General features: G+C 39.3%; 1 protein-coding gene across 3 annotated transcripts; it reads right to left on the bottom strand.

Annotated features, from left to right (window-relative positions):
• Positions 1 to 540: 540 nt before the first annotated feature.
• On the bottom strand, positions 541 to 25,333 carry LOC132123591 (bleomycin hydrolase-like). 3 transcript variants are annotated; one of them, XM_059534328.1, is made up of 12 exons: positions 25,186 to 25,333; positions 24,435 to 24,632; positions 24,207 to 24,316; positions 23,764 to 23,905; positions 23,507 to 23,595; positions 22,812 to 22,904; positions 12,107 to 12,262; positions 11,858 to 12,016; positions 11,114 to 11,181; positions 10,912 to 11,029; positions 3,530 to 3,599; positions 541 to 822 (listed from the first exon to the last, which is right to left on the bottom strand). In XM_059534328.1, the coding sequence occupies exons 1-12, from the start codon at positions 25,193 to 25,195 to the stop codon at positions 674 to 676; spliced, it is 1,362 nt and encodes a 453-aa protein (XP_059390311.1). In that variant the 5' UTR covers positions 25,196 to 25,333; the 3' UTR covers positions 541 to 673. The 3 variants fall into 3 exon arrangements, with proteins under 3 accessions (XP_059390311.1, XP_059390310.1, XP_059390312.1); XM_059534327.1 differs by having other exon boundaries at positions 25,143 to 25,286; XM_059534329.1 differs by lacking the exon at positions 25,186 to 25,333 and adding an exon at positions 25,037 to 25,170.
• Between the last annotated feature and the right edge of the window lie 1,261 nt (positions 25,334 to 26,594).

Below are 26,594 nucleotides of genomic sequence, written 5' to 3'. Positions count from 1 at the left end.
AATGTAATTCTAGCACATGACCCACTAATTGTTGGTTTATGTACTACAAAACATAAATAAAGGATCTTTTTTAAATGATGGCCATTCAAAATATCTACACTACTGTTTAAAAGTTTGGGGTAGGTAAGATAAAAAATAAAAATAAAGAAAAAGCTTTTAAAAGAAGTATCATATGCTCACCAAGGCTGCAATTATTTGATCAAAATTACATTAAAAACATTAATGTTGAGAGATTATTCCAATGCAAAATCACTTTTTTCTATTTCAATATATTTGAAAAATATCATTTATTCCTGTGAAGGCTAAGCTGAATTTTCAGCATCATTACTCCATCCTTCAGTGTCACATGATCCTTCAGAAATCATTCTCATATGCAGACTTGGCACTCAAGAAACATTTCTTATTATCAATGTTGAGAACAGTTGTGCTGCTTTCTGTAAAAACTATAATACATTTCTTCCAGAAACTTTTTTGCAATGCAAGTTTAACTTTATAAATGTTATGCATCCTTGCAGAATACAAAAAGTGGATTTTTAAAAGAAAATAAAAACCTTTTATTATTATTTTTTTAATATCTAGAGTAGGGTTTTTGTGAGAGATTGTACTAGGGTAAAAACAGTTGGAGGCAGAGTCAATGAGACTGGGCTGAGACCAGTTCCTTCAGCTCCCATGGTTATGCCAGAGCTCCCATGGGGTCCCAGGCCGGGAGGATGATGGGGTCCTGCTGCATGACGTCCAATACTTCAGGAGAGAGGAAATTCTTATCCACCACCACCTCGTACACATACTCAGAAAACCACTCGTCTGTCATGATCAGATATCCTGCGGGAAGAGGCAGACATGAGGCACAGACAACAGACAGAGATAAACGGGTAAAATGAGAGATGAGCAAAAGAAAGATAGCAGGAAAGAGGAGTAGAACACCATTTAATCTGCTGCAGCAGAAGCTCTTATGAGAAACTTCAGCTTAGCTCACTTGGTTTGAACAGAGCACAATTCGCTAATTAAATGTGTAATCAAGCAATATATGACGCTATATACCATCCAAGTCTGAGAGATGTCTGATTTAGTGCCTGCCTCGTGAGACAGGGTTTTTCATCACACGCTGAAATCCTAATAGGATTGTGAGTAAAACTTTAACAGCAAATGGTGTTTAACGCTGCCAAATCTGATGTCAAATGAAATCCTATTAGCACCACACTTTCTCCATTGTTCGCATGGAGGGAACAAGACACACCTTTTCTAGATCACCTGTCTAACTTCTCAAAACTGAAAAAGTCTGATTTTAAAAAAGCAAAAACACACATGAACAATATTTTTCATTCAGGGTGTGTCACGATCCAATCATGTCAAACAGTGGCTCGCGATAAAGCCTGTTCCTCTCTTAATCACTTAAAGAAAGTACAAAAACTTGACATCAGGAATGTTTTGCCCTGTTAAAAACAGGAAGTAGATGATGATAAGGTTTGTTTCACACAATGTTTACTCCTGGGCCATGACCGGTTGACTAAGACGAATCAAACCGGGCCATCGAACAGAAGAGAAGTGCCAAGTGAAACAGAGCAGAACATCCTGAGAACAAATGGAGCAGTAGGATTTCCAGGTTGGATTTCTGTGCATTAGCACGTCAGCACAATGCTTGGGTTATCAAAGTGTGATTTTTCTAAATAGTCTAAGTGTGTACAAATGGGGCATAATTCTTAGATGAGAACAGACTTTTAATGAGACTGGGAGAAGCCTCAGAGACAAACAGTTCTGAATCTGAAAAACAAACAGATTTTTGCTATAAAACATCAAGTTTATTTGGGCAGCTGGCAGTCTTTGTTTGTAAAAAAATAATAAAAAAAAAATAAAAATTTGTCCATTCCAGGGGGGCACAACTCTATTCATCAGCCATAAATTACCAGCTTCAGGGCCTCCAGTGAGCCGTTGACCGCATTATAAATATTCTGTCAAAATCGGTTACACAATTACCCCTTTTCAACCTCTTGTTTGGGCCACAATATGCAGAAAGAGGCAGAAATAATCAATCTTACAAGCCTGAAGCCTGTATTCCTCCAGAACGTTTATCCGGCCCCCCTGAGTATATCACATTACTGTCTAATCTTCAGGGGAAACCACTGTTATGAACAATTTGAGAGCCCTTAACCCCTTTGACCTCAACAACACATTTTTCTAATACCTCTCCTCGTCTAGCTGTCAAACAATGTTGCTGGAAAACCACAAAAAGTCCTGATTTGTCTGCAGCTGTGATGTTTTGAATTTATAAATAGCTGTGATAAGATGTGATCCATCCTTTATTAATTCACTGTGCGCAGTAAGGCTGATATTTGTACAACACTGGCAGATGTTTCTACTAAAATAAGTGTGTTAAAGGTGAAGCATCTAACTACTGCACTATTAGTGTGATGTTGGAGTTGGCATTGGTGGAGTGTTCTGGTCATTGCTAAGGTGTTTTTAGTGGTTGCTAGGGCATTTCTAGGGCAGTTGCTTACTTTGTCAAATATGTAAGGGATAATCAACGGCTAGCTGTGCAATAAAGGATTTTAATGCACGACCTGGAGGCAGAACCACCCGACGGCATGGCTAGACTTTGATTATCCCACTAATTCCATGGTCATTTGCCAAGTTATAGACAAGTTAAACGTATTGCTCTTTGCAATGCCATATTTGACAGAATGACAAAGAGACAAAGAGATGAAATAGTGCAGTAAGACCACATTTATTTGGAAAAATTAAAGCATGTATTTCAATTAATTATCGATTGATCGAGAGAGAGATGACAGTTGTGTGTCAGTTACCTGCTTGCTGCATCTGCACATCTCTCTCAAAATTAAATTAAAGCAGTGCTTTATGCAAAATTTACTGACGTTAGTATGTGTGCAACAGAAATAGCAATGCTTGCCTTAGAAACACCACAGAACCACAGCATTTACACATTTTGAGGAAACTGACCTATGAATACCTTCGCTTCTCATTAAACCAACAAAAGAAAGTATTTTAACATGGAAAAAAAATGACACGATTCACCTTTAAGGCAAACTTTGAACTTCCTAAATGCACAGATGAAGCAATCTGCAAAGAATCATTTTCTATGAAAAACGAGCAGGCCAAAATACCTCAATAATCTTCTGAGGAATTCAGGTCTAAGCAGAAAGAAAACAGCAGTTTCTTTCTTCAGGCAACCAAAGCTAATTAAACAGCCCCTAAATGTAGCGTCTGTTTTAAATAAGACATTGGGTATGGACATGAGGTCCAGCTGTGAGCGGGTCTACAGATGTGTCCGGCCTGAATAACACACAAAGCACGCTCTAAACCTCTAAATCCAGAGAGGCCCAACAGAGACCCTATGCTAAATCAAATATCCGACTCCTGGTGCTCTCATAAAAAAGTTTAATTAAGTCATTGAAGATTGGACTTAGGAGCCTCAAGAGGTAATCCTACTACAAATTGGATTATTCAATGTAAAAGTCAAATACCTGTAAATTAGGAAGCATATATAAGCAGAAAACAGATGGTAACCCCTCACCTTTATTCCCACGGTCGTCTCCCCACGAGTTCTCCACTCGCCACTTCTCATACTGTCCCTCCTTTCCATTCTGTGGTCAAAAGACAGAAGTGATGAAACACAGAGTGAAAGTCTGTCCCATACACAAGACAACAGTGTAGGTAGGGGATAGAGATGTGGACTCATAACTGAAAGGTTTTAAGTTCACAAAGCTTGATATACTGTTCAAATGGTTAGGGTTGGTAAGATTTTATGTTTTTGAAAGGAGCCTCCTTTGCTCGCCAAGCTGCATTTATTTGATCAAAAATACAGTAAAATTTAAAATAATTTAAAATAACTTTTCTATTTTAATATATTTAAATACATTTAAAATGTGATTTATTCCTGTGATGGCAAAGCTTAATTTTCAGTCTGTATGCCGATTTTCTGCTAAAGAAACATTTCTTTTTATAAGTGCTGCTTAATATGTTTGTGGAAACAATGTTTTCTGAATTCTTTAATGAATATAAAGTTTAAAAGAAAGGTGTATATTTGAAATAGAAGTTTATATCATTTAGAACATTTGTATTATGTTGTAAATGTATTAACTGTCACTTTGGTGGCGCTGCCATTGCGGCGACTCTCAGCAGAGTTTGTAAGCACGTGTGAATGTGTTTGATGTTTATGTTTTTTAGCTTTGTGTTTTAATGTTTGATTGGCAGTTGAAGTTGCAATTATACACGTAAATTGATTAGCTATCATTTTGCGGCAAGGGAAGATGGAGTTGCTGGTAATAACCCTAAAGTGGATTTTACTGCTTGTCTCATGTCTTCATATAACACTTGTGAGATCTACCGCGAGGCTCCAGTATAGCCGTGAATTTCTACTTTAGTGGTATCAGCCTTATTTTGTTCGATACCCAGTGGATCTAATAAGATCACAACATCTTGTGAACGATGGTGGCTTTATGGAAGATGTTACCATGAACAAAGATGGATTTAAAACACGGAAATTACGGAAGAGAGGAAAGAAGGGCGGCGTGCGGTTAAGATTGAGGAAGCAGCACCTTGGAAGGACTCCCTTGCCGACTATCATAATGGCAAATGCCCAGTCTTTAAGGAACAAAATTGATGAACTGAAAGCCACTGTTCATGTTCACCATGCTTATAGAGAGGCGTACATTTTGGCCTTTACAGAGACTTGGCTGAAACCTCAGGATAGTGACTCTGCTTTAACCATCAACGGCTTTGGGACTCCTCTGCGAACTGATCGTGATTTATTGATTACAGGTAAAAGTCAAGGAGGTGGTCTTTGCTTATATATAAATAAAAGGTGGTGCAGTTCAAGTAGTAAGAGAAACGCTCTGCACACAAGACATTGAACTGCTTTCTGTGTCATTACGAGCATTTTATTTACCACGAGAATTCCCTCAAAAAAAAATTTACGGTCATGTATATTCATCCTAAAGCGAATGAGGCTAATGTGAAACAGTCTGTTGAAAGCATTGTATCTAAGTTGCAAAATGTCTCACCCGATGCTCCTAATTTCATAATGGGAGACTTTAAAGGTACAGGTCGTAGGACCTGCCACTGGAGGGCGCACTAACAAAATAATAACAATCGCGTGGTTCATGGGCGGATCTACAGGGGGGCAAGGGGGGGCAGGTGCCCCCCCACTCTAGAGTCTTGCCCCCCCCAGCTGCCCCCCTAACTTTAATGATCCAAAAACTGTACTTACAAAAACAACCCACCACTATGTCCAATACATTTACCAAAAGTGAACAATTTAATTTTTAATTTTAAATGTATTATTCGCCCTTCCCCCCTGCCCCTCAAATACTTACGTCTCTGATTCAAACGTGCAGAGCGGCGTTCGCTCAGTCTGTCTCATACACACAGCGAGTCTGCTTCGGTGCGGTGGCCCTGCAACCAGAGACAGAGCTGCCCCGGACAGATCCTCTGAAGGTGAAGTGAGTTTCCCCAGGTGTAGTTTAAACACACGTTTAACTTAGTTACATTTGTAATGAATGTATTGTATGCTAAAGACGATTCAGCATCAGCAAAAATAGCGAGTCTATTACGTTAGGCAAAATCAGCGGTCAAATCGCTCCCTCGTGATTTGTAAGAGCACTCTTCTCTTTGATTAGCCTGATTTTGATTTTAGTAAAGACAAGAACAGCTTAATAAAAAATATAAAATATTGAGGGGCAGCGCTAGGGCTGGGCTAATGGGGCTTAAGCCCCGAATATTTTGTTAAATTGTCTTTCTCACAGAGCAAAACAATTCATCAGAAAAACAAATGTGAATAAGATTACAGCGGCCGCGATTAACTAATCATGAACAGTGCATATTAAATTTTTATTTATATTTTTCCCTTTGCATTAAAGGTACTTTTGACGTGCTTTTGCAACGTTGAGCATTGTAGCCAATCACAGACATGTCTGTTGATCACATCGGCCAATCAGAGGCGTTTAAATGAGTCGCTGTGCTGAAGATGTGTTTTGCGCGAGCTCACCGAGTTCACGTTCGCAAACCTGTCATTATTATTGGCAATAAACTTAAGATGCAGATAAGAGATTCACTTGATATTATTATTGATGATGCACTACATTACGCAACGCTCTGTTTGTTGTTAGGAAGACTAAAAGTTCAGCAGTCTAGCTCATCAATGTCAAAATTATTAAATAAGTTAACAAATGCCTGGTAAAATGTAAGTAGATAATTTAATATTTGACTGTTTTACAATAGAAAAGTTCAACTTTTTTATTTATTTATTAAATTTTGCCTTTTTGAATTGAAAATATGCTATAATTTCCTTGATTCATTTATGTAAATTAAAAATAAAATATTAGTTGCAAATAGTTACAATTATTTCACTAATACAACAAGCCTTTCTTTTTCTTTATTCCCTTAAATCGCTTTAATTAATTAATTACTTTAAATAAAAATACTCAATTTTAGTTTGGGCTGTTACGTTACAACACACAATACAGTGCCAGTTAGGAGATCTATTATTTGATTAGCTAAGCCTAAGCAGTCCTATTAAATCCAATTCCTCTCAGATATCACAGCAATGAAACCAGGTTACAACTGGGGAAATAACAAATACTATAGAATTAAGTAGTCTAAACATAACTGGTGTGTGTGTTGTGAATTAAAAAACGTTGTAGTGTGTAAGGGCATGATTAAACAATAACTACTGTAGTTTAAAAGTGTTTTTGTGGGTTTTTTTTTTTAAAGCAATTCATATATAGGGATTCCATGTACCCCTGCCACCCTGCCAAGACCTCTTGCCACCCCTTTGCCCCCCCATGCAAAATTTTCTAGATCCGCCACTGAATAATAGATCTCCTAACTGGCACTGTATTGTGTGTTGTAACGTAACAGCCCAAACTAAAATTGAGTATTTTTATTTAAAGTTAAACGTGTGTTTAAACTACACCTGGGGAAACTCACTTCACCTTCAGAGGGTCTGTCCGGGGCAGCTCTGTCTCTGGTTGCAGGGCCACCGCACCGAAGCAGACTCGCTGTGTGTATGAGACAGACTGAGCGAACGCCGCTCTGCACGTTTGAATCAGGGACGTAACTAAGTATTTGAGGGGCAGGGGGGAAGGGCGAATAATACATTTAAAATTAAAAATTAAATTGTTCACTTTTGGTAAATGTATTGGACATAGTGGTGGGTTGTTTTTGTAAGTACAGTTTTTGGATCATTAAAGTTAGGGGGGCAGCTGGGGGGGCAAGGCTCTAGAGTGGGGGGGCACCTGCCCCCCCTTGCCCCCCTGTAGATCCGCCCATGCTATTATTTGATTAGCTAAGCCTAAGCAGTCCTATTAAATCCAATTCCTCTCAGATATCACAGCAATGAAACCAGGTTACAACTGGGGAAATAACAAATACAATAGAATTAAGTAGTCTAAACATAACTGGTGTGTGTGTTGTGAATTAAAAAACGTTGTAGTGTGTAAGGGCATGATTAAACAATAACTACTGTAGTTTAAAAGTGTTTTTGTGTGTTTTTTTTTTTAAAGCAATTCATATATAGGGATTCCATGTACCCCTGCCACCCTGCCAAGACCTCTTGCCACCCCTTTGCCCCCCCATGCAAAATTTTCTAGATCCGCCACTGGCGTGGTTTGATGACACTAAGAAGGAGCGTGGAATGATGGGATTTGTCTTCTACCCAACCGCTGACAGCCATCAATCAGGCGGAAAGATAAATCATGGATTTAACGGATGCAAAGACACGATCAGACTATGGATCAGACGCGATGCCCTGCGTTTGGCGTGTATGCCCCATAATACTAATTTTATTGATCGTTATAATAGCATACGTTTTCTGTAAAGATATGAATCAAAACAACTCACCTGTCGAGTAAAACATAAGTGAGATCGGCGGCAGACGATAAACCAGCGGCAGACGGTAAACAGTAATTATGTTCCATAAATAAATAACACAATCCACCATAAAACATGCAAGAAGAAGTAAATAAGGAACTGCTTGAAGCAAGCTAGTGGTTTGCTGGATGCTAGACACTACTTCCGCATTTGTCCACGACACTGTTGTCATGTGGTTTCTACGTCAGTAAAGTCGGTAACAAAGGGTAACTAACGACATTGAGAGGCGACTGAACTGCCCCGTGTCACTGTTTAGAATGGGAATTTTCTCATGATTTACAAGTTGAAAACATTAGAGATAATGTTAGTAATCAGCTGGACAAAATATATAACACTAGCCTAGTGGTTTTTGGATATTTTACTGCAAATATCTTACAAATTGTACCTTTAATCACTGCTCGGTGAAACATACTTTAAGGAACTTTCATCCACCATTGGGTATGTCTGTTCATAATACTGTGTTTTTAATTCTTGTCTATACAACGGTTTTAAAAAAGTATAAAGTGGAAAACAAACTTATTAGGAACTGGACTGCAGACTCAACCTTAGCTTTACAAGGATGTTTTGATTCCACAAACTGGGAGGTTTTTGAAAACTCTTGTTCTGATATTGATGAATTAACAGATGTTGTAAGCAGTTATATACATTTTTATGAGGATATGTTAATTCCTCAAAAAACTGTTCGAACATTTGCTAACACAAAGCCATGGATTACTAACTATATAAAGTTACTTATGATTGAAAGGAATAAGGCATTTCATGCAGGTGATTTGGAAAGGAATCATGATTTGCAATAACAAATAAAGTATGAAATTAGGAAGGCCAAAAATAAGGTCAAAGAAAGTAGAGGATGATATTAGACAGAATAGACTCGGCTCTGCCTGGGAGAGTATGCACACTATAAAAGGGTCTAAGAGTAAAAGTAATACTCCTATGCAATTCGTTGGTTATCAGTCTGATATAAAGTTGGCTCAAGATTTGAATAATTTTTATACTAGATTTGATGGAGGATTTTAGTAGTGTAAGGAATGTTCTTAGGAATGAGACAATGTGTAATATGGAGTGTACATTTTTTAATCAGGATGATGTTATACAAGGTTTTAAAAAGAGCAAGGTGGGGAAAGTCTCTGGACCAGATAAGATAGGGGGACGTTTATTAAAGACATGTGCAGATCAGTTGGGTCCTGTATTTTGTAACATATTCCAAAAGTCAATCCATCTGCAAAAATACCTAAGCTTTGGAAAGAAGCTTTAATTGTGCCTGTAGGGAAGACAAGTTATCCTAAGACTCTAAATTATTTTAGACCTGTCGCCTTGACATCACTGGTGATGCAATGCTTTGAGAAATTGGTCAAGGATGAACTTGTATTGAAAACTCAGTCTTTTAGATCCATGGCAGTTTGCTTATCAAGCCAGAAGAGGAGTTCAGGATGCTTCATTCACCCTGTTAAATATGATTATGATACATCTGTAGGGACCAAAAACCCATGTTAGACTTCTTTTTGTAGATTTTTCATCAGCTTTTAATACTATTCAGCACCATGTTTTAATTAAGAAATTAATTTCAGAGTTTAAATTAGATAATAAGATAGTGGTTATTAGATTTTCTAAGTGACAGAAGGCAGAGGGTGAGAGTAAATAGCACATTTTCAGATGCCCTTATAACATCTACAGGTTCTCCACAGGGATGTGTTCTCCCACCCTTGCTTTACATTTTGTACACTAATGACTGTGTAAGTAAACACACAGACAGGTTCATTTTAAAATTTGCGAATGACACCATTATTGTCAGTCTCCTGAGGAAGGACGAGAACTGTCATGGTCCAGTAGTGAAGATTTTATAACATGGTGTGATAGTATAATGGTGTGATAGTTCCTTTTTGCGTGTGAATATAAAGAAGACAAGAGATATGGCTATTGACTTTAGATCTAGTCATTCATCATCAGCCTAGCCAACTATAGTTAAAGGTCAAACGGTGGAATGGGCTAGTCCTTATAAGTATCTTGGGCTTATTATTGAAAACAAACTGCGTTTTGATTTTCATGCCGAAGCACTATGCAAAAAAGGCCAGCAACAGTTGCACAGTCTTCGGAGGCTTTCTACTTTTAATATTAGCAGGACTCTCATGAGCATGTATTACAGATCTTATATTGAATCTGTACTTTGTTTCTCTATGTGTTGTTGGTATGGTAATCTAAACGTGAAGCATGGGAACTCATTGAATGGCATTGTTAACCAAGGAAGTAAGATAATTGGTTTTAAGCAGACTGGGTTATCAGATAATTTTGAGCGGTTTGTCTTACAGAAAGCCAAAACTATTCTTGTAGATCATACTCCTCCACTGTTTCATGAGTTTAAAATGTTTCCTTCTGGGTTACGTTATAGTATGCCTAAACTTAAGAGTAGCCGGTATGGATTTTCTTTTATTCCTACTGCTGTTAGACTCTTGAACCTGTGAGAGTGTTGTTTGTATTGTTTATGGATTGTTTTTAGTATGAGGGTTGTGTGTTGTTTACAGATTTTATGCTGCATCAAAAATTGCCCCTTGGGCTTACAATAAACTTGAACCTTGAACTTTTGATTAATTTAATGAATCCTTGCTGAACAGAAATATTAATTTGGTATTTTAAGTATTATTTTTCTGTATTTTCCATGTGATGTCTAGCTGCTTTTTAAACCTAAGCTATGTTTTACTGATTAAAAAAACAGGGCGAAGAAGCCCTTTGCTTTAAAGAGCATTGGTATTGCCCACTGGGTACCAGAGAAGACAACAATGAACTCTGGAAATGCATATGATGAGTTGTGAGGGAAATTAGACAGTAACCTCAAAAACTGCTTGTAATTAAACAGTCCGGATGTCTGCAGAGGGAGGTAAAAACTTGAGGTCACACTGACTGTAAGAGCAGTTAATGAGCATTCAGGGTCATGACCTGTGCGATATAGTGCTCTTTAAATAACTAGCTCAACTTCTACTATCCAACCAAGCATATCTGACAATGTTTTAGAGTGTGCTGTTCTCTCAATACCTTGTTAGTAACAGCAGTCAGAATCATTGCATGGGTCATCATGGAGTCTCCATAGATCAACCTTTCTGCCTTAGACAAGGTTTTCACTGAGATGCCGAACACCAGGTCATGGTTAAACCTACAAAAATACAGAGAATGCTTAGTGTCAAAAACACATTGAGAAAAGCCTTACCTTTTAACTGGCAGAAGAAGCAATACTTACACATTCATGTCATTGATGCCCAGTTTGCTGTGGAAATGTTTGTCTACGTCACAGCCGAACCACACCGCCTAATGCAAGAAAGACACCAATTAATCCACTTTCTGTGGGTCGGTTACAACAACCACCATTTTACACAACATGTACAACAAGACTTTCAAATTCAAGAAAGAATGCAATGTACTGAAAAATTTGTTTGCATGCCAAATCAATACACATTGCCATGTAATCCTCAGAAAGTGACACAAATATGTGAATAGTTTATAATTGTATCATTTAGTGGTGTAAAAAGGGTCATTAAGTCTCATACTGATTAAATATCTGGAAATCAAACAGTCAAGTTTCTTACGCTTAAAGTTGCATTTGCTCAAAAATACAGTAGAAAAGTAATATTTTGAAATATTATTACTAGTTTAAAATAACTCATTTTCTATTTTAACATATTTACAATTCTAATGTATTCCTGTGAATGGCACATTTTCTGCAGCCATTGCTCCAGGATTCAGTATCACATGATACTTCAGAAATTTTTATAATTCTTTAATCACTAGCATTTATTTGAGATAGAAATATTTTGTAATATAAATGTATTTTCTGTCATTTTTGATCAATTTAAAGCATACTAGTATTAAGAAAAGTATTCCCACGATAAAATACCTCAGTATCCCTAAACTTTTGCAAAGATGATCACATGACCCTAAACCAGCCTTATTATAATGGCAACCCTTCGAACCCAATTGATTTTACCTCTCCACTCTTGATGGAATCTGCAGCCGCTTTCTTGAGCAGCTCGATGGACTGGTTGTTGTAAAGTGTTCTGCGGCCACCCACCATGTTTCCCAGAAACTCCACAGTGTACAGATTTCCATAAGGGTTTTGGGGCCGAGGGTCGTTAACGAGGCAGATCTGCATAGAAATTACACAACCTGTGAGTGAGGACTACAGTAGACTGAAGGCATATAATGCTGAAGCTGACATAGTCTATGCTGCTCCTACCTTGTCCTGGAGATTATACAGGGGCTTGACGTGCTTTGTGTAAAACTCCAGTGGAGTTAAAGGGCCCATGCGGTGGAAGTTCTTGTCCTTGTCCCGGTATTCCCAACAGATGGTGTCTGGAGGGCTGCCCAGACAAACACTGGCCACTCGAAACACCTGAAGACATTAAATGAAATAAAATAAAAAATATCATATTGACACCAAACTTTTGAACAGTAGTGTACATAGTGGAAACTCAAGTTTTATGTCGCTTATTAAGCATTCAAAATTAAAAAATGGTTGATTGAAGGCTGGCGTTATGTTTGAACTCTGAAGATGAATGACATATGAATGTGATATCTTAAATAAGACCTGGGTAAACAAAACAAACCACATTCGAGAAAGCGATGGTTTTGACGGGAGGTAGCTGAGATGAGCACTAAGAACCCAAACAGTGTGTGAGGTGTCCAATGTTTGACTCTGGTACACTTTATTCTGAACTCCAACTGTTTTTAGTTCTCAGAACTTAGCCTTTGTTACTCCAAACCCAAGAATTTCCTGCCCTCTCCTGACCACGGCCTGAGCTTTATACATCTGAACATAGATTTCTTGTAGCCAAGATTAACTTGATCTTGATAATATGTACTTCTTGGTCAATCTCAAATCACAGGCAGGAAGGCAAGAAACTGGACAGATAAGATGTGTGTCTTTTTTCTTTTGGCATATAAAAGTAGGTGGATCAACAAAGACATGCACCACACAAACTGGTTTTTACTGAGAATTCTGGTTGACTTTATTCACACTATATGAGATTTCATTTGTCTGGACTTCACAGAAAAGTCAACACGAAAATAAAAAACCATATTTATGGCTCCTCAAGCTTTTTTCACTGACTGATAAAAACGTATTTACTCCCCCTTATGTTGTTTCACAAAAGGAGAAATATTGCAAATGTTAAAGCTTCTTTATTCCAACAAAAGTGAATGGTGATTTATACAGTCAAGCTCCAAAAAAAAAAAAAAAACCACTATAAAAGTGCAGTGAAAATACTAAATTCAAAACACCCAAGACATTTGAGCTCATGAAATTTTAATAGAAAAATGTGAGAATAATGACTTAAATTTCTGAGATGGTATAGAGAAACATTTTAATTGATTATTTTTCCCCCACTTAATTTCCCCTAAAATTAACAGCAACAAATGGCCAAAAAAAAAAAATTATATATATATATGTATATGTGTGTGTGTTTTTTGATGAACAGACCAAAAAAAATAAAATGGATAATGCCTTTACAGAACATAAAACCAAACCTTTTGGTCTTTAATCACACAAAGGTATCATACGGCTTCAGTAGACTCATAATTGCTATTTCTAATGGTGCCTTTTCATCATATTCAGAGTTTCACAGTATAAATCAGTCATTTTCATTTGCAAAATATAATTTTTGTTCCACAGATGAAACTAAGGGGAAATATATGAAAGATTTGACCATTTAATGTACTCTTTAGATGAGAGATTTCAGAAGAGCCAAGTAACCAATCTTCTCTTTCACCCTATTCCAGCCCTATTCCAAAAAGAAAACCATTAAGCATTAAAGTTTGTTTTCTCTATCCAGTCTTCCCAGAGGGAGAGTAAATACCAGTGGCGCCCGGCCCTCTTTCCTCCCTGTTGACCCAGCTCTGGACCCACATGCTCCAACCGCACAAACAGCCTCTGCGTCGCACGCTCTCACATCCTCTCTCCTCCTTGGCAAGTTAGATAAACTTGGAGGACCTTCCAAACAACATGGGCGAAGGTTTTCTCTTTTTTGGGGGGGGCCTGTTGAAAAGTGCCGCTTGTGCAAAACAATAGCCGAAGCTCACTGACGTCAGTACGGAGTCAGCGAGTCAATATTGAAACACCTGTCTGGGGCTGGGTGGCCACAGGGCAGCAGGAAGAGTCGAGAGGCACAACCAGGGATGAGCAGCTGGCTCACAGGCCAGGAACATCAGCATGCCACAGCACAATGCAAACCTTTTGCTGAAGAAAAACACAATGTCTTGTCCAAAAGCACTAAATCTCATCTCCTCTGGCCATTCCGTCATGCCTTGACTTTGGATAATGCAGGATCTGTGAGTCACAGCAACTCAACAAGAGCAAGGTGTATGGATGCAACCCTTGACAGACACATTGGCAATTGAATCGCAATTGGCTAGTACATTTATTTGTTTACTCACCTGACTGATACACACACACACACACACACACACACATAGTTTGTAAAATGGAAGAGTTTTTTTTAATATCTGAAAGTACACTCTTAACATCAGTCAGCCAAGCATTATAATAAGCAAGTATTATTTAATAATACTTTAGTAATTAAAAATAAACTTGATAACCATGTTTAAATGCACATTAGTAATTTTAACTGAACATTTTAACTGGACTGTTGGTGGTGCTTACTAAACTAACAAAAAAGATAAGATAATTATACAAATTCTACTAAGATCTATAAAACGCAATAAGGATTACTAAGGATGAGCTGCTGGATTCATGAACATTAATCAGGTTTTGTGAGTTCGATTGAACTGATTTGCTGAAATCAAAAACGTGACGATAATAAGGGAGAACCAACCAATGAGATTGCCGTTTGCGCATTAGTTCCGCCCACTACAGGAAAACCTGGCAGTTCCCTTTCATAGGCCACTTTGATGCTGCGGTGACGTCACCACTATGGGAACACCCCTCGGTGTGACAAATGTCTGAAGCCCTATACCATCCCACCAATCCTATTGGCCAAAAAGCGCTTGGCACCGCCCTATGCATGTGTACGCATCGTATACCTGGGTGCCGCGCGCCATTTCGCTCAGATTTCATTCCTTCAGGGAAGCGAATCATCTGTGCCCTAGGATTCATCTCGCGTTCTCCAGCGGTTTCTATGAGCAGTGTTAACTCCTCTTCGCGGACGCGATGAGTCAACGAAAGGTAAGAGCCGTATATGGGTTTATCACGAGGAGGCACTCATGAGAGGTTTGTTAGAAGCCTCTCTACATGTTCTCTCCGTGATAGCCTACGGCTACAGTAAAAAAAAAAAAAAAAAAAAATCCGCGCTCTGGAGTGTATTTCTATAAGTCGTCTCGCGTCTAACCTCCACCGCTTCTGCGGTCGCCGCAGAAAATTTATTTCTCTTTAAAAAAAAAGGCAGTTCTTAACGAGAAAGCCTCTCGTCCTCAACCCCCACGCTCTACATTGACTGTCTCGCAGCAAAGGCACCTCGAGCATCATTGGATTGAGCTATCATTTGAGCGCCCCCTCAGACACTCTGCATAATCCAGCCTTCAGAGTTTGAGGGACGGCACAAGAGGCTGACAAAGACGGCCAGTTTATACGGCTCACACAGCCGCCGCGTTCTCGCTAGCGGCGTGGCCCGATGTTTATCTTGTGGATTAAATCCTGCCGTGGATACGCTTCAGGATTATACACAACGAAACGCAGCGACTTTGACGCATGCGCTTCCTTCCTGTTCGTCAGGGACTGTGCCCTCCACTAGAGAGTGCTGTTGGACTGCTAATGCACATCCAACCCTCTCACTGCAGTCCCCACGCTCTAACATTGACTGTCTCGCAGCAAACAGTGCTTTGAGCAGCATTGGATCGAGCTGTAACGCCGAACGTTCCCTCAGACACTCAATCCAGCTTTCAGAATTCGAGGGGCGATTCAAGGGTCTTGCACAGACGACCCGTTTATGACGGCTCGCACAGCCGCCGCTTTTTCGCTAGCGGCAGAGCCCAATGTTCAATCTGTTGGCCTAATTCCTGCCGTGGACACGTTTCAGGATTACACACAACGAGACGCAACGGCTTTTACGCATACACTTTCCCTGTGCACGAACGCCAAGAGCTTTTCGGGCCCGGACGTTTTAACGTGTATGACACCGTTGCAGGAAACGGAAATTTTGAGACCGCTAATATTGTTTCGGGCCGCGTGGGAACGCTTGCCCGGCATTTCTTAATGGGTGTTACGCACAATTTGTCATGCATACACCATTCAGTTTCGAAGAGGCCCGCCTCCTTTCCGCGGAATTCTTTCCACGGTGGTGAAACCGATGGAAATAGCGGTGCTGCGACAGGAGATGTCAACTCTGCTGAGCAAAGGGGCTATAGAAGAAGTACACCCCTCTCAGATGGAGTCAGGGTTTTACAGCCGTTATTTTGTGGAACCAAAAAAAGACGGCGGGTTGCGGCCCATTCTGGATTTACGCCATCTGAATCTTGCACTCAGGCTGAGCAAATTCAAGATGTTGACGGTAAAGTCTATTTTGTCTCAAATTCAACCAAACGACTGGTTTGTCACGATCGATCTGAAGGATGCATACTTTCATATTCAGATCATCAAGAGACACAGGAAGTTCCTCAGATTCGCTTTAGAGGGCAAAGCGTATCAGTACCGCGTTCTTCCCTTTGGCTTAGCTCTGGCTCCCCGCACTTTCTCAAAATGCATGGACGCAGCTCTGGTCCCGTTGCGGCTCCAGGGCATTCGTGTTTTAAACTACCTGGACGATTGGCTGGTGTTAGCGCAATCGCAGACTCAAGCACACTCTTCGGGATCTTGTGCTGAATCATTTAAGCAGCCTGGGCTTACGCACAAATTTCCAGAAAAGTGTTTTAATCCCCTCTCAACGGATAACCTTTCTGGGAATAGACTTGGACTCTCGCGCGATGACAGCATAGCTTTCTCTCCCGCGCGCTCAGTCAATTGTGTCATGCGTGCGGCGCTTCAAAGCGGGTCGTACAGTGACAGTGAGATTGTGCCTCAGACTTTTAGGTCTAATGGCAGCGGCATTTCCCGTAATTCGCTGGGATTACTTCACATACGCCCTTTTCAGTGGTGGACGAAAAGACGAAATATTTCACCCCGTTGTCTTCCGCATCGGACGATTTCGGTGACACGGAGGTGTGTGATGTCGTTAAAACTATGGATGTCAACAGAGTTTCTCCTGACCGGAGTTCGGCTGGGGATTTGTGCTTCCCGAGAGACTGTCACGACGGATGCGTCTTTGACCGGCTGGGGAGCTGTTTGTCAAGGGCGCCCAGCCCACGAGTGTGGACAGCGGCACAACGCAGTTGGCACATAAACAGGTTGGAATTACTGGCGGTTTTTCTGGCTCTCCAGTATTTCTCGAACCTGCTGATCGGTCGTCATGTGCTGCTCAGGTCAGACAACACGGCGGTTGTGTCATACCTGAATCATCAAGGAGGATTGCGCTCTCGCCCCCTGTGCAGGCTGGCGAGACATGTTCTTCTTTGGTCTCAGAACAAATTTCTGTCGATCCGAGCTGTTCATGTCCCCGGACGATTGAACTTCGGAGCGGATTTGCTATCCAGACAGGCTCTGGAGCAAGGGGAATGGAGATTGCACCCCCAAACGGTGAATCTCTTATGGCAGATTTTCGGAGAAGTGAGAGTGGATTTATTCGCGTTGAACATGACTATGCATTGCCTGCTATGGTTCTCCCTATGCCCTCCATCGCCCCTGGGCTTGGATGCGTTAGCTCACAGCTGGCTCAGGACCAGCCTTTATGCTTTTCCCCCTATTCGTTTGATCCCAGCGGTATTATGCAGAGTACGACTGGACAAATTGTAACAGCTGCTGCTGGTGGCTCCGCGGTGGCACACACAGCCGTGGTTTGCAGACCTCAGACAGGATTTATTATCGCAAGCACAGGGACTGATTTAGCACCCGAGGCCAGATCTGTGGAAACTGTGGGCGTGGCCTCTGAGCGGAGTGAGTTAGTATGTCCCGGTCTTTCTGTTGATACTACCGAGACAATTCTGAATTCTCGAGCAGCTTCTACGAGACCTTTATATGCTTTCAAGTGGAGACTGTTTACGACCTGGTGTGAAACTCATAATGTGGATCCAGTTTACTGCCCAGTGGCTTCAGTACTGGAGTTCCTTCAGGACCGTTTTTCGGATGGAGTGACACCAGCCACTCTAAAGGTTTACGTGGCAGCCATTTCAGCTTACCACGAGTATATAGATGGTGCCTCGGTGGGCCATCATCCACTGGTTTCTCGTTTCATACAGGGTGCGCGATGGCTGAGGCCTTTCCGCCCCGTGCGAGTTCCTTCATGGGATTTATCCATTGTGTTGTACGGTTTATCAGGGCATCTGTTTGAGCCCTTGGAAACTGTACCGGATAAAATCCTGACTCTGAAGACGATTCTTCTTATGGCTTTATCCTCCCTCAAGAGAGTTGGGGATTTACAGGCTCTCTCTGTTTCACCTTCATGCATGGAATTTGCACTGTGAAGGTGTTGTTGCAACCGAGGCCTAATTATGTCCCTAAGGTCGCGTCTAATCCCTTTCGCTTTCAGCAGGTGGTCCTGGAGGCTTTATCCCCTGCTGAGGCGGGGTCTGGAGATCTAAGTGTTTGCCCTGTGAGAGCTTTAAAGACTTATGTGGATCGTACTGCCCCATGGCGTGAGTCTGACCAGCTGTTTGTCTGTTTGGACATAAGAATAAAGGCCATACGGTTACAAAACAGCGCATGTCACATTGGCTGGTGGAGGCAATATCTTTAGCCTATGAGGCGCGTGGGCTCGCTTCGCCCTTAGGAGTTAAAGCTCATTCCACGAGAGCAGTGGCTTCTTCTCGAGCTTTTCTCAGTGGATCTTCCTTGGATGATATCTGTGCTGCGGCAGGTTGGTCCTCACACCGAGGGGTGTTCCCATAGTGGTGACGTCACCGCAGCATCTCGTTCCCTATTCAGGGAACCATGGTTACATACGTAACCGAGATGTTCTTAAACGCTTAAGGATTCCACAGGAACGCCCTTACTTTTACAGGAAAATACAACAAAGAATATTGTTTAAATGTAGCGCATCAACTCTCTCTCCTTGTGTGTGAGACAAAGCGACGGCGAGTCGTGCACTTTCACACTAGAGTTTACGGTACGTCAAATACAGGTGCGTTGCAATATATATATATATATATATATATATATATATATATATAATAAAAATAAAAACAATATTAAAACAAAAACAAAAAAGTGCTGAAAGTGTTTATGGAGTGGAACTGGCATGAGAAAGGTTCAGGTCACTCATGGTCAGACTTATCCAATGCCACTGGATACTGGTTTATCTCGGATCACAAGCACCTGCTCCAGTGTGTGGGCACAAGGTGCTCCAGGTATGAATATGGCAAATAGGGGTTTGTTGACAAGGAAAGCCATACTCTAGCTGGCTGGCTCACGTCAAAGTAATCCATGTGCAAGCAATCAGCCATGCAAATGGCTGGATTTATGAAGATGCAACATTGCATGATTTCAGCTGCCTGTGGGAAGGTCACAAGATCTTCATCGTAAACATCACTTTTCTATACGGATGCCAGACTCTGGTACTGAGACCACAGCGCTGATCTTATCATTTTTATTTGCATCTGCTTCTCAAGCACAGTTTTGCAAGGAAGTAAACAGAATGAAGTTCAGCAAAGGGTGGCGTGTCGATAATTGGCCTTTTTGTTTTCTTTACATGGCAAAAATTACACAACGCAAGCGAACAAATATAATTTAGCGCATGTCTGGATGACCCATTAAAAGGCTGTGAAGAGATGACAAAAACATTTGATCAATTAACTTGAACTTTTCGTGTAAATACGAAACACATTTGGCCCTTCAGGCAAACAAAGTACAACAAGGGAATTTAAGTACGTTTTTGCAGAAAATTATCCACAACCACAACACAGTGACGAAACAGACCTCAACCAAAGAAAAACAACAAAACTGCAGATTCCTTTACCATACATACACACTGTCTTCTAGCATGTGCAAACAAACACTAAAATATGACAGATGAACAGAATGTTTATATAACACAATCAACATGATTGTGTTATATAAACATATATAAACAGTTGAATCTGTGAATAAAACCGTTATATGAACATACTCCTTTTGATGTTTGAGTTTTTTTGATCTCTGAAAAGTACTTTATTCAGAAAGGATGCATTCAATTCATCAAATGTGAAAGAAAAGACATTTATAATCTTAAAAATAATATTTGTGATAAATACTGAACTTAGATTAAAAAAAAAATCCTTAAAAAAAGATGCATCTCGGTATTTACAAAAATATTTAGCAGCACAACTGTCTTCAGTATTGATAATAAGAAATGTTTATCAATCACCAAATTAGCATATTAAAAATGATTTCTGAAGGATCATGTTGAAATGAAGGACCATGTTGAAAACTTAAAATGCTTCCTTTAAAAAAAAAATAATAATAATTATATATATATATATAATTTTTTTTTTTAAAGGAAGCATATTAAGTTTTCAGGCTGGAAATCTATGATTGCACTAAGCTATACAACTAAAGGTAAGATAAACAGAAATTATACGCATGGCTGGGAAGTGTTCTATAAAGAAACTCATTTTTTTTTTTAAATGGATAAATTCTGAAGGTTTTGTAAAGTGATTGCTCCACATGAAGACGTGGTTTGTTTGAGCCACTTTAAGGCATGTTCTGCAGCACAAAGGTCTGTCAGATACAGTCCTGAGATTGTAAAGTGTGACATTGTCCAGTCCAGCAGTGCCGAGTAGTATGAAGCTGCAGACTCAGAGCCTGCTGCATCTACAGTCCCGCACACAGAGTTCCGCATTTTCAGACCCCTTGCAACCCAATCTCACGACAATTCATACATATTTTAGGAGGTGGCTAATTCGTACAAATTCATACGATTTTTGCCAAATCGTACGTATTTTACGAGCTGCACAATTCACATGAATTTGTACGAATGACCTACCCAACCCCGTCCCTAAACCTAACCAACACAGGGGTTTAGGCAAATCGACCAATTCGTACGTATTTTACGAGGTGGCTAAGATGACTCTGGGTGCGGGACTGTAGATGCAGCAGGCTCAGGCTCCCAGTCTGCAGCTTCATAATATTGGCAGTCCCAACACATCAGTAACTCCAGTTAAACAAGGTCACCCTTGATCTACTAGTGTGATTATGAATGGAAACAAAAGATTAAAAAAAGGAAAGATACAAACTGATTTTGACCCTCATACAAGTTCTGACTTGACTTGTTTCTCAAGTCTCAGTTACGCAAATAATATCACTTTCCAGCATTTGATCTCATCCACCATAACACACCATCATTTTGATATTGGATAAAAGCGACATCTAACAATGTCCCTATTAAATAAACAAACCCACTTCCCAACAACTACCAACTACCCAAGCGCTACAGAAAACAAACCACCACCAGGTGGACAAAAAACAATGTCAAAAACAAGAAAAAGCCCAAACAGGTGAGATATTAACTCTATCTCCAAGCTCATGTCCCTCTGCAGATGGTGGAGGTATAGTAATAATGCCAGTGAGATTGCCTTTACCACTCAACGACAGGCACCGGGCGATAACAATCATGTTTGTGGAACATTCTGTCATCAAGGCCCTCAGGCGCTCGCTCTTTCTCTCTGTCTAGCTCACTCTTTCTCTCTCCTATGCTCACGCATAAAAATGCATGCAAAAATATAAAAGATACATTACACATAGAAGGTATTCACTAAACCTGGACACACTTTGAACGTGTTCAATTTGGTTCATAGCTGGCAGAAAATGTTATTGCTCAGTTTAAATGGAGTTTAATAATTGATGTCTATGTTTTGTCAGATCAATCACTTATGATTTTTAAAAGATGTCAGTACTTGCGTCATTACATCACTTACAGTATGACATACAAAAGGCTCCTGAGACTATTTAATATTTATAGATTGTTTATTATTTACATTATAATATAAAATAAAAGTATAATAACATTTGTTATTTAATTTTAAATATTTCAAATTCCTTAAATAGATGATTGCACCCAATTGAATGTGTATTTTTTTTACTTTTACTTTGTATTTTTCACTATATACACATTAAATGAAAAATCTTACACTATGCTGATTTTTTTTTTTTTTTAAATGACTTTTTTTATGGACTGAATAATGAAACTGATCATGCTGCCTTTCTGTTTGTTGATTGTGCAAATGTGTCTAAAATGCTTTTATGTTTCTGAAAGCTGATATGTCAGGGAGGTTTTCAGAGCTGGCAACTGCTGATAAGGAACAAACAGTTGCAAATCCCATAATTATAAAAAGTGAGCCGAGTCCTCATCCTCAATTTTACAGTTCTCTCTGCTTACGTAAAATATGCAAGGGTTCGCAGCCAAGCCTGTGAAAGATAACCTTGCAATATTGTCTGGCAACCTCTAGTGTTGGTTTGATAATCAGTCAAACAGTGCCTTCAACAGGCCAATGAGAATAGCACCATTCTGTTACCATTCTGGGGTGCGTTTCCCAAAAGCAACTATTTTAGCATAATTCCGTTTAATTGCACTTTCGAGCATAGTTAGCTAATGATGCTTTTGGGAAACGCACCCCTTTATCCAAAAATGTTGATTATTTTTTAAAGTCATCCTCATGTCATTCCAAACTCATATGGTGTTATATTTTATGTAGAATAATAAAAAAGAATCCAATTTTTAATGCAAAATAATTATTATTGAAAATCAAATCAATATGTTGCCAATATCTTTAATTATGCAATTGACCTGCATATGTGTATGCAGGTTTGTCATGACATTAGGGTGAGTAAAATATTATTATAATTGTGTTTTTTTTGTGTGTTTTTTGGCTGAACTATCCCATTGTCATAAAACAGAGGGCAGTTAAGCTCCAAAAAACAAACTCACCTCCTCAGTCATGGTGTCTACAGTGTCAGACAGCTCAGTTTTAGTGGCTTCCCTGTCCACCATGTTCCTCAGCCTTAGACAATATTCCCTCAACTGCGACACAAAAAAACAAATGCAGATTACAAGTCACAATACTAATTAAATAAATAAAAATAGATAATGCTCAATAATGTGTCTAATTATAAAATTCCTTAGATATAACACATCTTATAAACCACTGTATCTAATTTTAGAAGATGACTCTGACCTTAAAAATTAGTTAACAAAAATAATAAAAAGGCTATTGATAACTAAAAAAAAATGTTTTGGGTAGTTGAAATTAAGGAGAAAAAACTAAAATAGAAGTATTAAATGAATTTTTTTTTTTAATTTTACCTTGGCAAATAACTGAATTTAAATATAACTGAAATAAGATGATATAATCTGGCACAAAATCTCATATTTGTTTTAGCTCTTCATTAAATGCCATGTGGGCAGAAACTGCCATCTCCCTTATTTATCTAAAAGACAAGGGAAGTGACCTTAGTGACATCATCCTCTGCTCATCCGATGACTCAAAGAGCGTTTCTGTGATGTAGCCACCAGCTCATACGCAGCCACTAAATCCTCGTTCGGTAAATGTCAACATGAAAGCTTGAAGGGATACATGGGGCTGCAGACTGATTGTTGCTTTTTGAGCATAACTCCGAACTGACCTTGTGATTGAGGATATCATTCATTCTACGGGATGCCTCAGAGCTGTGAGACTCGGGGAAGCACTTCTTAGGAACAACGCCATATTTTTCTGAAAAACATACTAGAAGTTTAAATGCAACTTGAATGTTTAATTTTAATTCATATAATTAATTTTTTATTCTGAAGTGTACAGATGCAAATTAAATTTTTAATCGCAAAATAAATACTTCCCCTGAGCAAATGTGAGTTTAATTCAATGCAACAGAGCTTAACTGACCAATAAGGTTAACAAGCATATCCCACTGTCCGCCGTCATTGGTAGGATTTGATAGCAGGAACTGAACCAATCTGCCATCTACTGACTCCTTCCGCTGAGCTGTCTCCACACAGGCATTCAGAAAGTAATAGCATCTCTCCACCTGAGCCAAAAACAGAAATACACATGATCAGGGGATGTGTTGCAACAAGGTGAAGGGGAAAATAGTGGACACAGTGAGCCACAAACAGCCAGGGAACACAATGCATCTCACACAAAAAGAGGATTTACTGCACTTTTACCATTAACACAATAAGACTAAACGATAGACAGCAAAAAACAATACAGCAGAATTACAACCTCAGAGCTTGATACACTTAAATACTGTTGATTCTCAGATGAAACAATTAAGAGTCTATCGTTTTTGCAAAAGCAAACCTGGAGGAGTGGTAATGCTGGCTTACCTTGTCCCAGAAAAATAGATAAGACTGACTGAATTCAAATTCTTCAATGTTAAACTTCTTCATGAATGGAAGACGCATGACATTGAGGCATGAAAAGATCCAACATCTCCCTGATGGAAAAAAAAGACAAGCACAGACAGTGAGGTCAGTACTTTAAACTGTACTTTTTTTTAAGGCATTTTGACCCTTTTCACAAACTTTGGTGATGCACTTCTTCAGTGGAGGTACCTGAGTTTTTCTGGTTGGTGACAGGTTTGCCCTCTGTGGGAATGCTGTGCTGGAAGACGTGTACTGTGTCTTGGACCGTCTGCCGGTGCAGACACACCTCTAAAGGATCAATGCAAGTCGAGACGTTCTGGGCAAGTAGATATCGTGTCTCTGAGTGGAATCGCTTGACAAAAGCTGATGCTTTCTCCAGACTCAGACCTGAGCAACAAACACAAAACAAGAGCTCTCAATTTACAGACCAGGATGGACAGTGGCAGAGTGAAACTATACATTTAAACTTTCACTGATCCACTGCATAATCAAGAATATTGAGAAACACCAACAAGTATGACTTTCTTTTTGTCTGTGGGACACACAAAAGTTGAAGACACAAAGACACTGTCAGATTCTGCCTGAAATGATTGACAGCCAGCTCTCTGGCTTCACTTGGACTGCAATCATTGTTTCTGGACTTTACCGGTGTTCAGCTCATCTTTCACACAACATACCTCTCCATTTCAAATAATTACACGTAAACACTTATTTGCTCCCATTCAAAGCATCACTCGTTTCATTTAACTCTAGCATAAGTGATCAAGAGTTATAAAAAGTCGACCTCACACCTTTGCTTGGTCCCTTTCAGCTGTAGTAGTAGTAAACAGCTTGGTCTAGTTAGCTACACAATGCTACTCCATTCACATCAACATTTGTGAAGCTCTGAGCCCTCACCTGCGCCTACGAGCAGCGAGAGACAATATTTACACATACGCACCACTGTCCATGTTTGCAGACGAGGGGAGGAGATGTTGGAGTCTGATTTGTAGATCTTTGTTTATTTCATTCGCCGACAGCCAGTCAGCCCGTGCGGAATTCTGGAAACAGGAAATCCAGTGAAATCGCGTGTCTTTCTGTCGAGGTTGCCATATCTGGGGGAAAACCCTCTTTTCTGGAGCTTCAGTGGGAGATATGTGGTAGAGATATTTTGATAAAACCACGGTATTGTCCTGTTACTCCAGGTTACTTTTTTACGAATAAGGTACAGAGCATGAACTGAAACACTTAAACGACTACTTATTTTACTTTTCAACAGTTGTGTTTTTTTCTTCAAATAACACACAGACATTAGCACGGCTAAACATGCTCATAATCACTCCAAGCAGCTACACTGAAAACTATAATAACTATTTACAAATAAGAATGTCTCCTTCATGTTGAAATTGTATTACACAAACTATCAGCACGAAGGAGGTTCTTAACCTTAATTTAATGTTAAATGTCAACTTGACTTTAGATGGTCAAACAGAATTTAATCTGATCTGTTTTATTTTCTGTTAATCTTACATAGGTTTTGCCTTGATTTTGCAGTTTTCTAGCAATAAACGTCTAATTTAAATTAAAACAACTGGATAACAGAAATTGAAATTTAATTAATTAATCATAATTAATTTGGTCACTCAGTAGAGATTAGCTAGTTTGGGACCAAATTTCAGTTTGCAGTATTTGATAAACTTGAAGAAGGAAAAAAAAAAAAAAAAAAAAAAACTTTCATTACTTTGTCTTACAATAATATGGGTAACAGACTTAATCAAAATGGTTGAAATTAAATGTCTATGTGGTTTATTGTTTGGACTTTTGTTTTGTAGTATGTTTTACTTCCTGTTCCCCATTTCTGTTTTGCACATTTATTCATTTGAGACACTTTATGCAAAGCTGTTTAAAAATGTTTAATGGTATATGCCTTTTCCCCCCCAGCGTGTTCCCTGCATGGGAGTCAATCCTAGTAGGAAGTAGAGTAGGAGATTTAGGGGTATTTAAGTTTTACTTCTTCCTACTCCTTTTTGTACATGTAAATCATTTTTTTTTTTTGTATTTTAATTGTATTTACATGTTCAAAAGAAAGAAAGAAAGAAAGAAAGAAAGAAAGAAAGAAAGAAAGAAAAAGAAAATTTTGTTGTCTCACTGTCTGGATTCTTTTTTTTTTTTTTTTTATAAGCTTGAAGCTTTAAATAAGCTTGAACAAATCCCTAATCTTTCCTCTGGGACTCTAATTTGTGCCATTATGGTCATTATGTTGTGTTATGTTAGCATGGTATTTTTTTGTTTGTGCCATATTAGTATGTTGTTGTCATGATTACAGTCATTTGGTGATGGCTTTTCCCAATAACATTTCAGACTGTGCTC

The sequence above is a fragment of the Carassius carassius genome, chromosome 41, assembly GCF_963082965.1.
Source record: "Carassius carassius chromosome 41, fCarCar2.1, whole genome shotgun sequence".
Lineage (NCBI taxonomy): Eukaryota > Metazoa > Chordata > Actinopteri > Cypriniformes > Cyprinidae > Carassius > Carassius carassius.
This window is presented reverse-complemented; position numbering and strand designations above follow the sequence as displayed.

Bases quoted from the DNA above. Each gene is read 5' to 3' on its own strand.
- LOC132123591 (XM_059534327.1), bottom strand. From the start codon at position 25,179: ATGTGTAAATATTGTCTCTCGCTGCTCGTAGGCGCAG. The intron at 22,905-23,506 runs GTCAGTTCGGAG...TTTGTGTCGCAG, and splicing joins ATGATATCCTCAATCACAAG to TTGAGGGAATATTGTCTAAG. The intron at 3,600-10,911 runs GTATTGAGAGAA...TTTTGACCACAG, and splicing joins TGACTGCTGTTACTAACAAG to AATGGAAAGGAGGGACAGTA.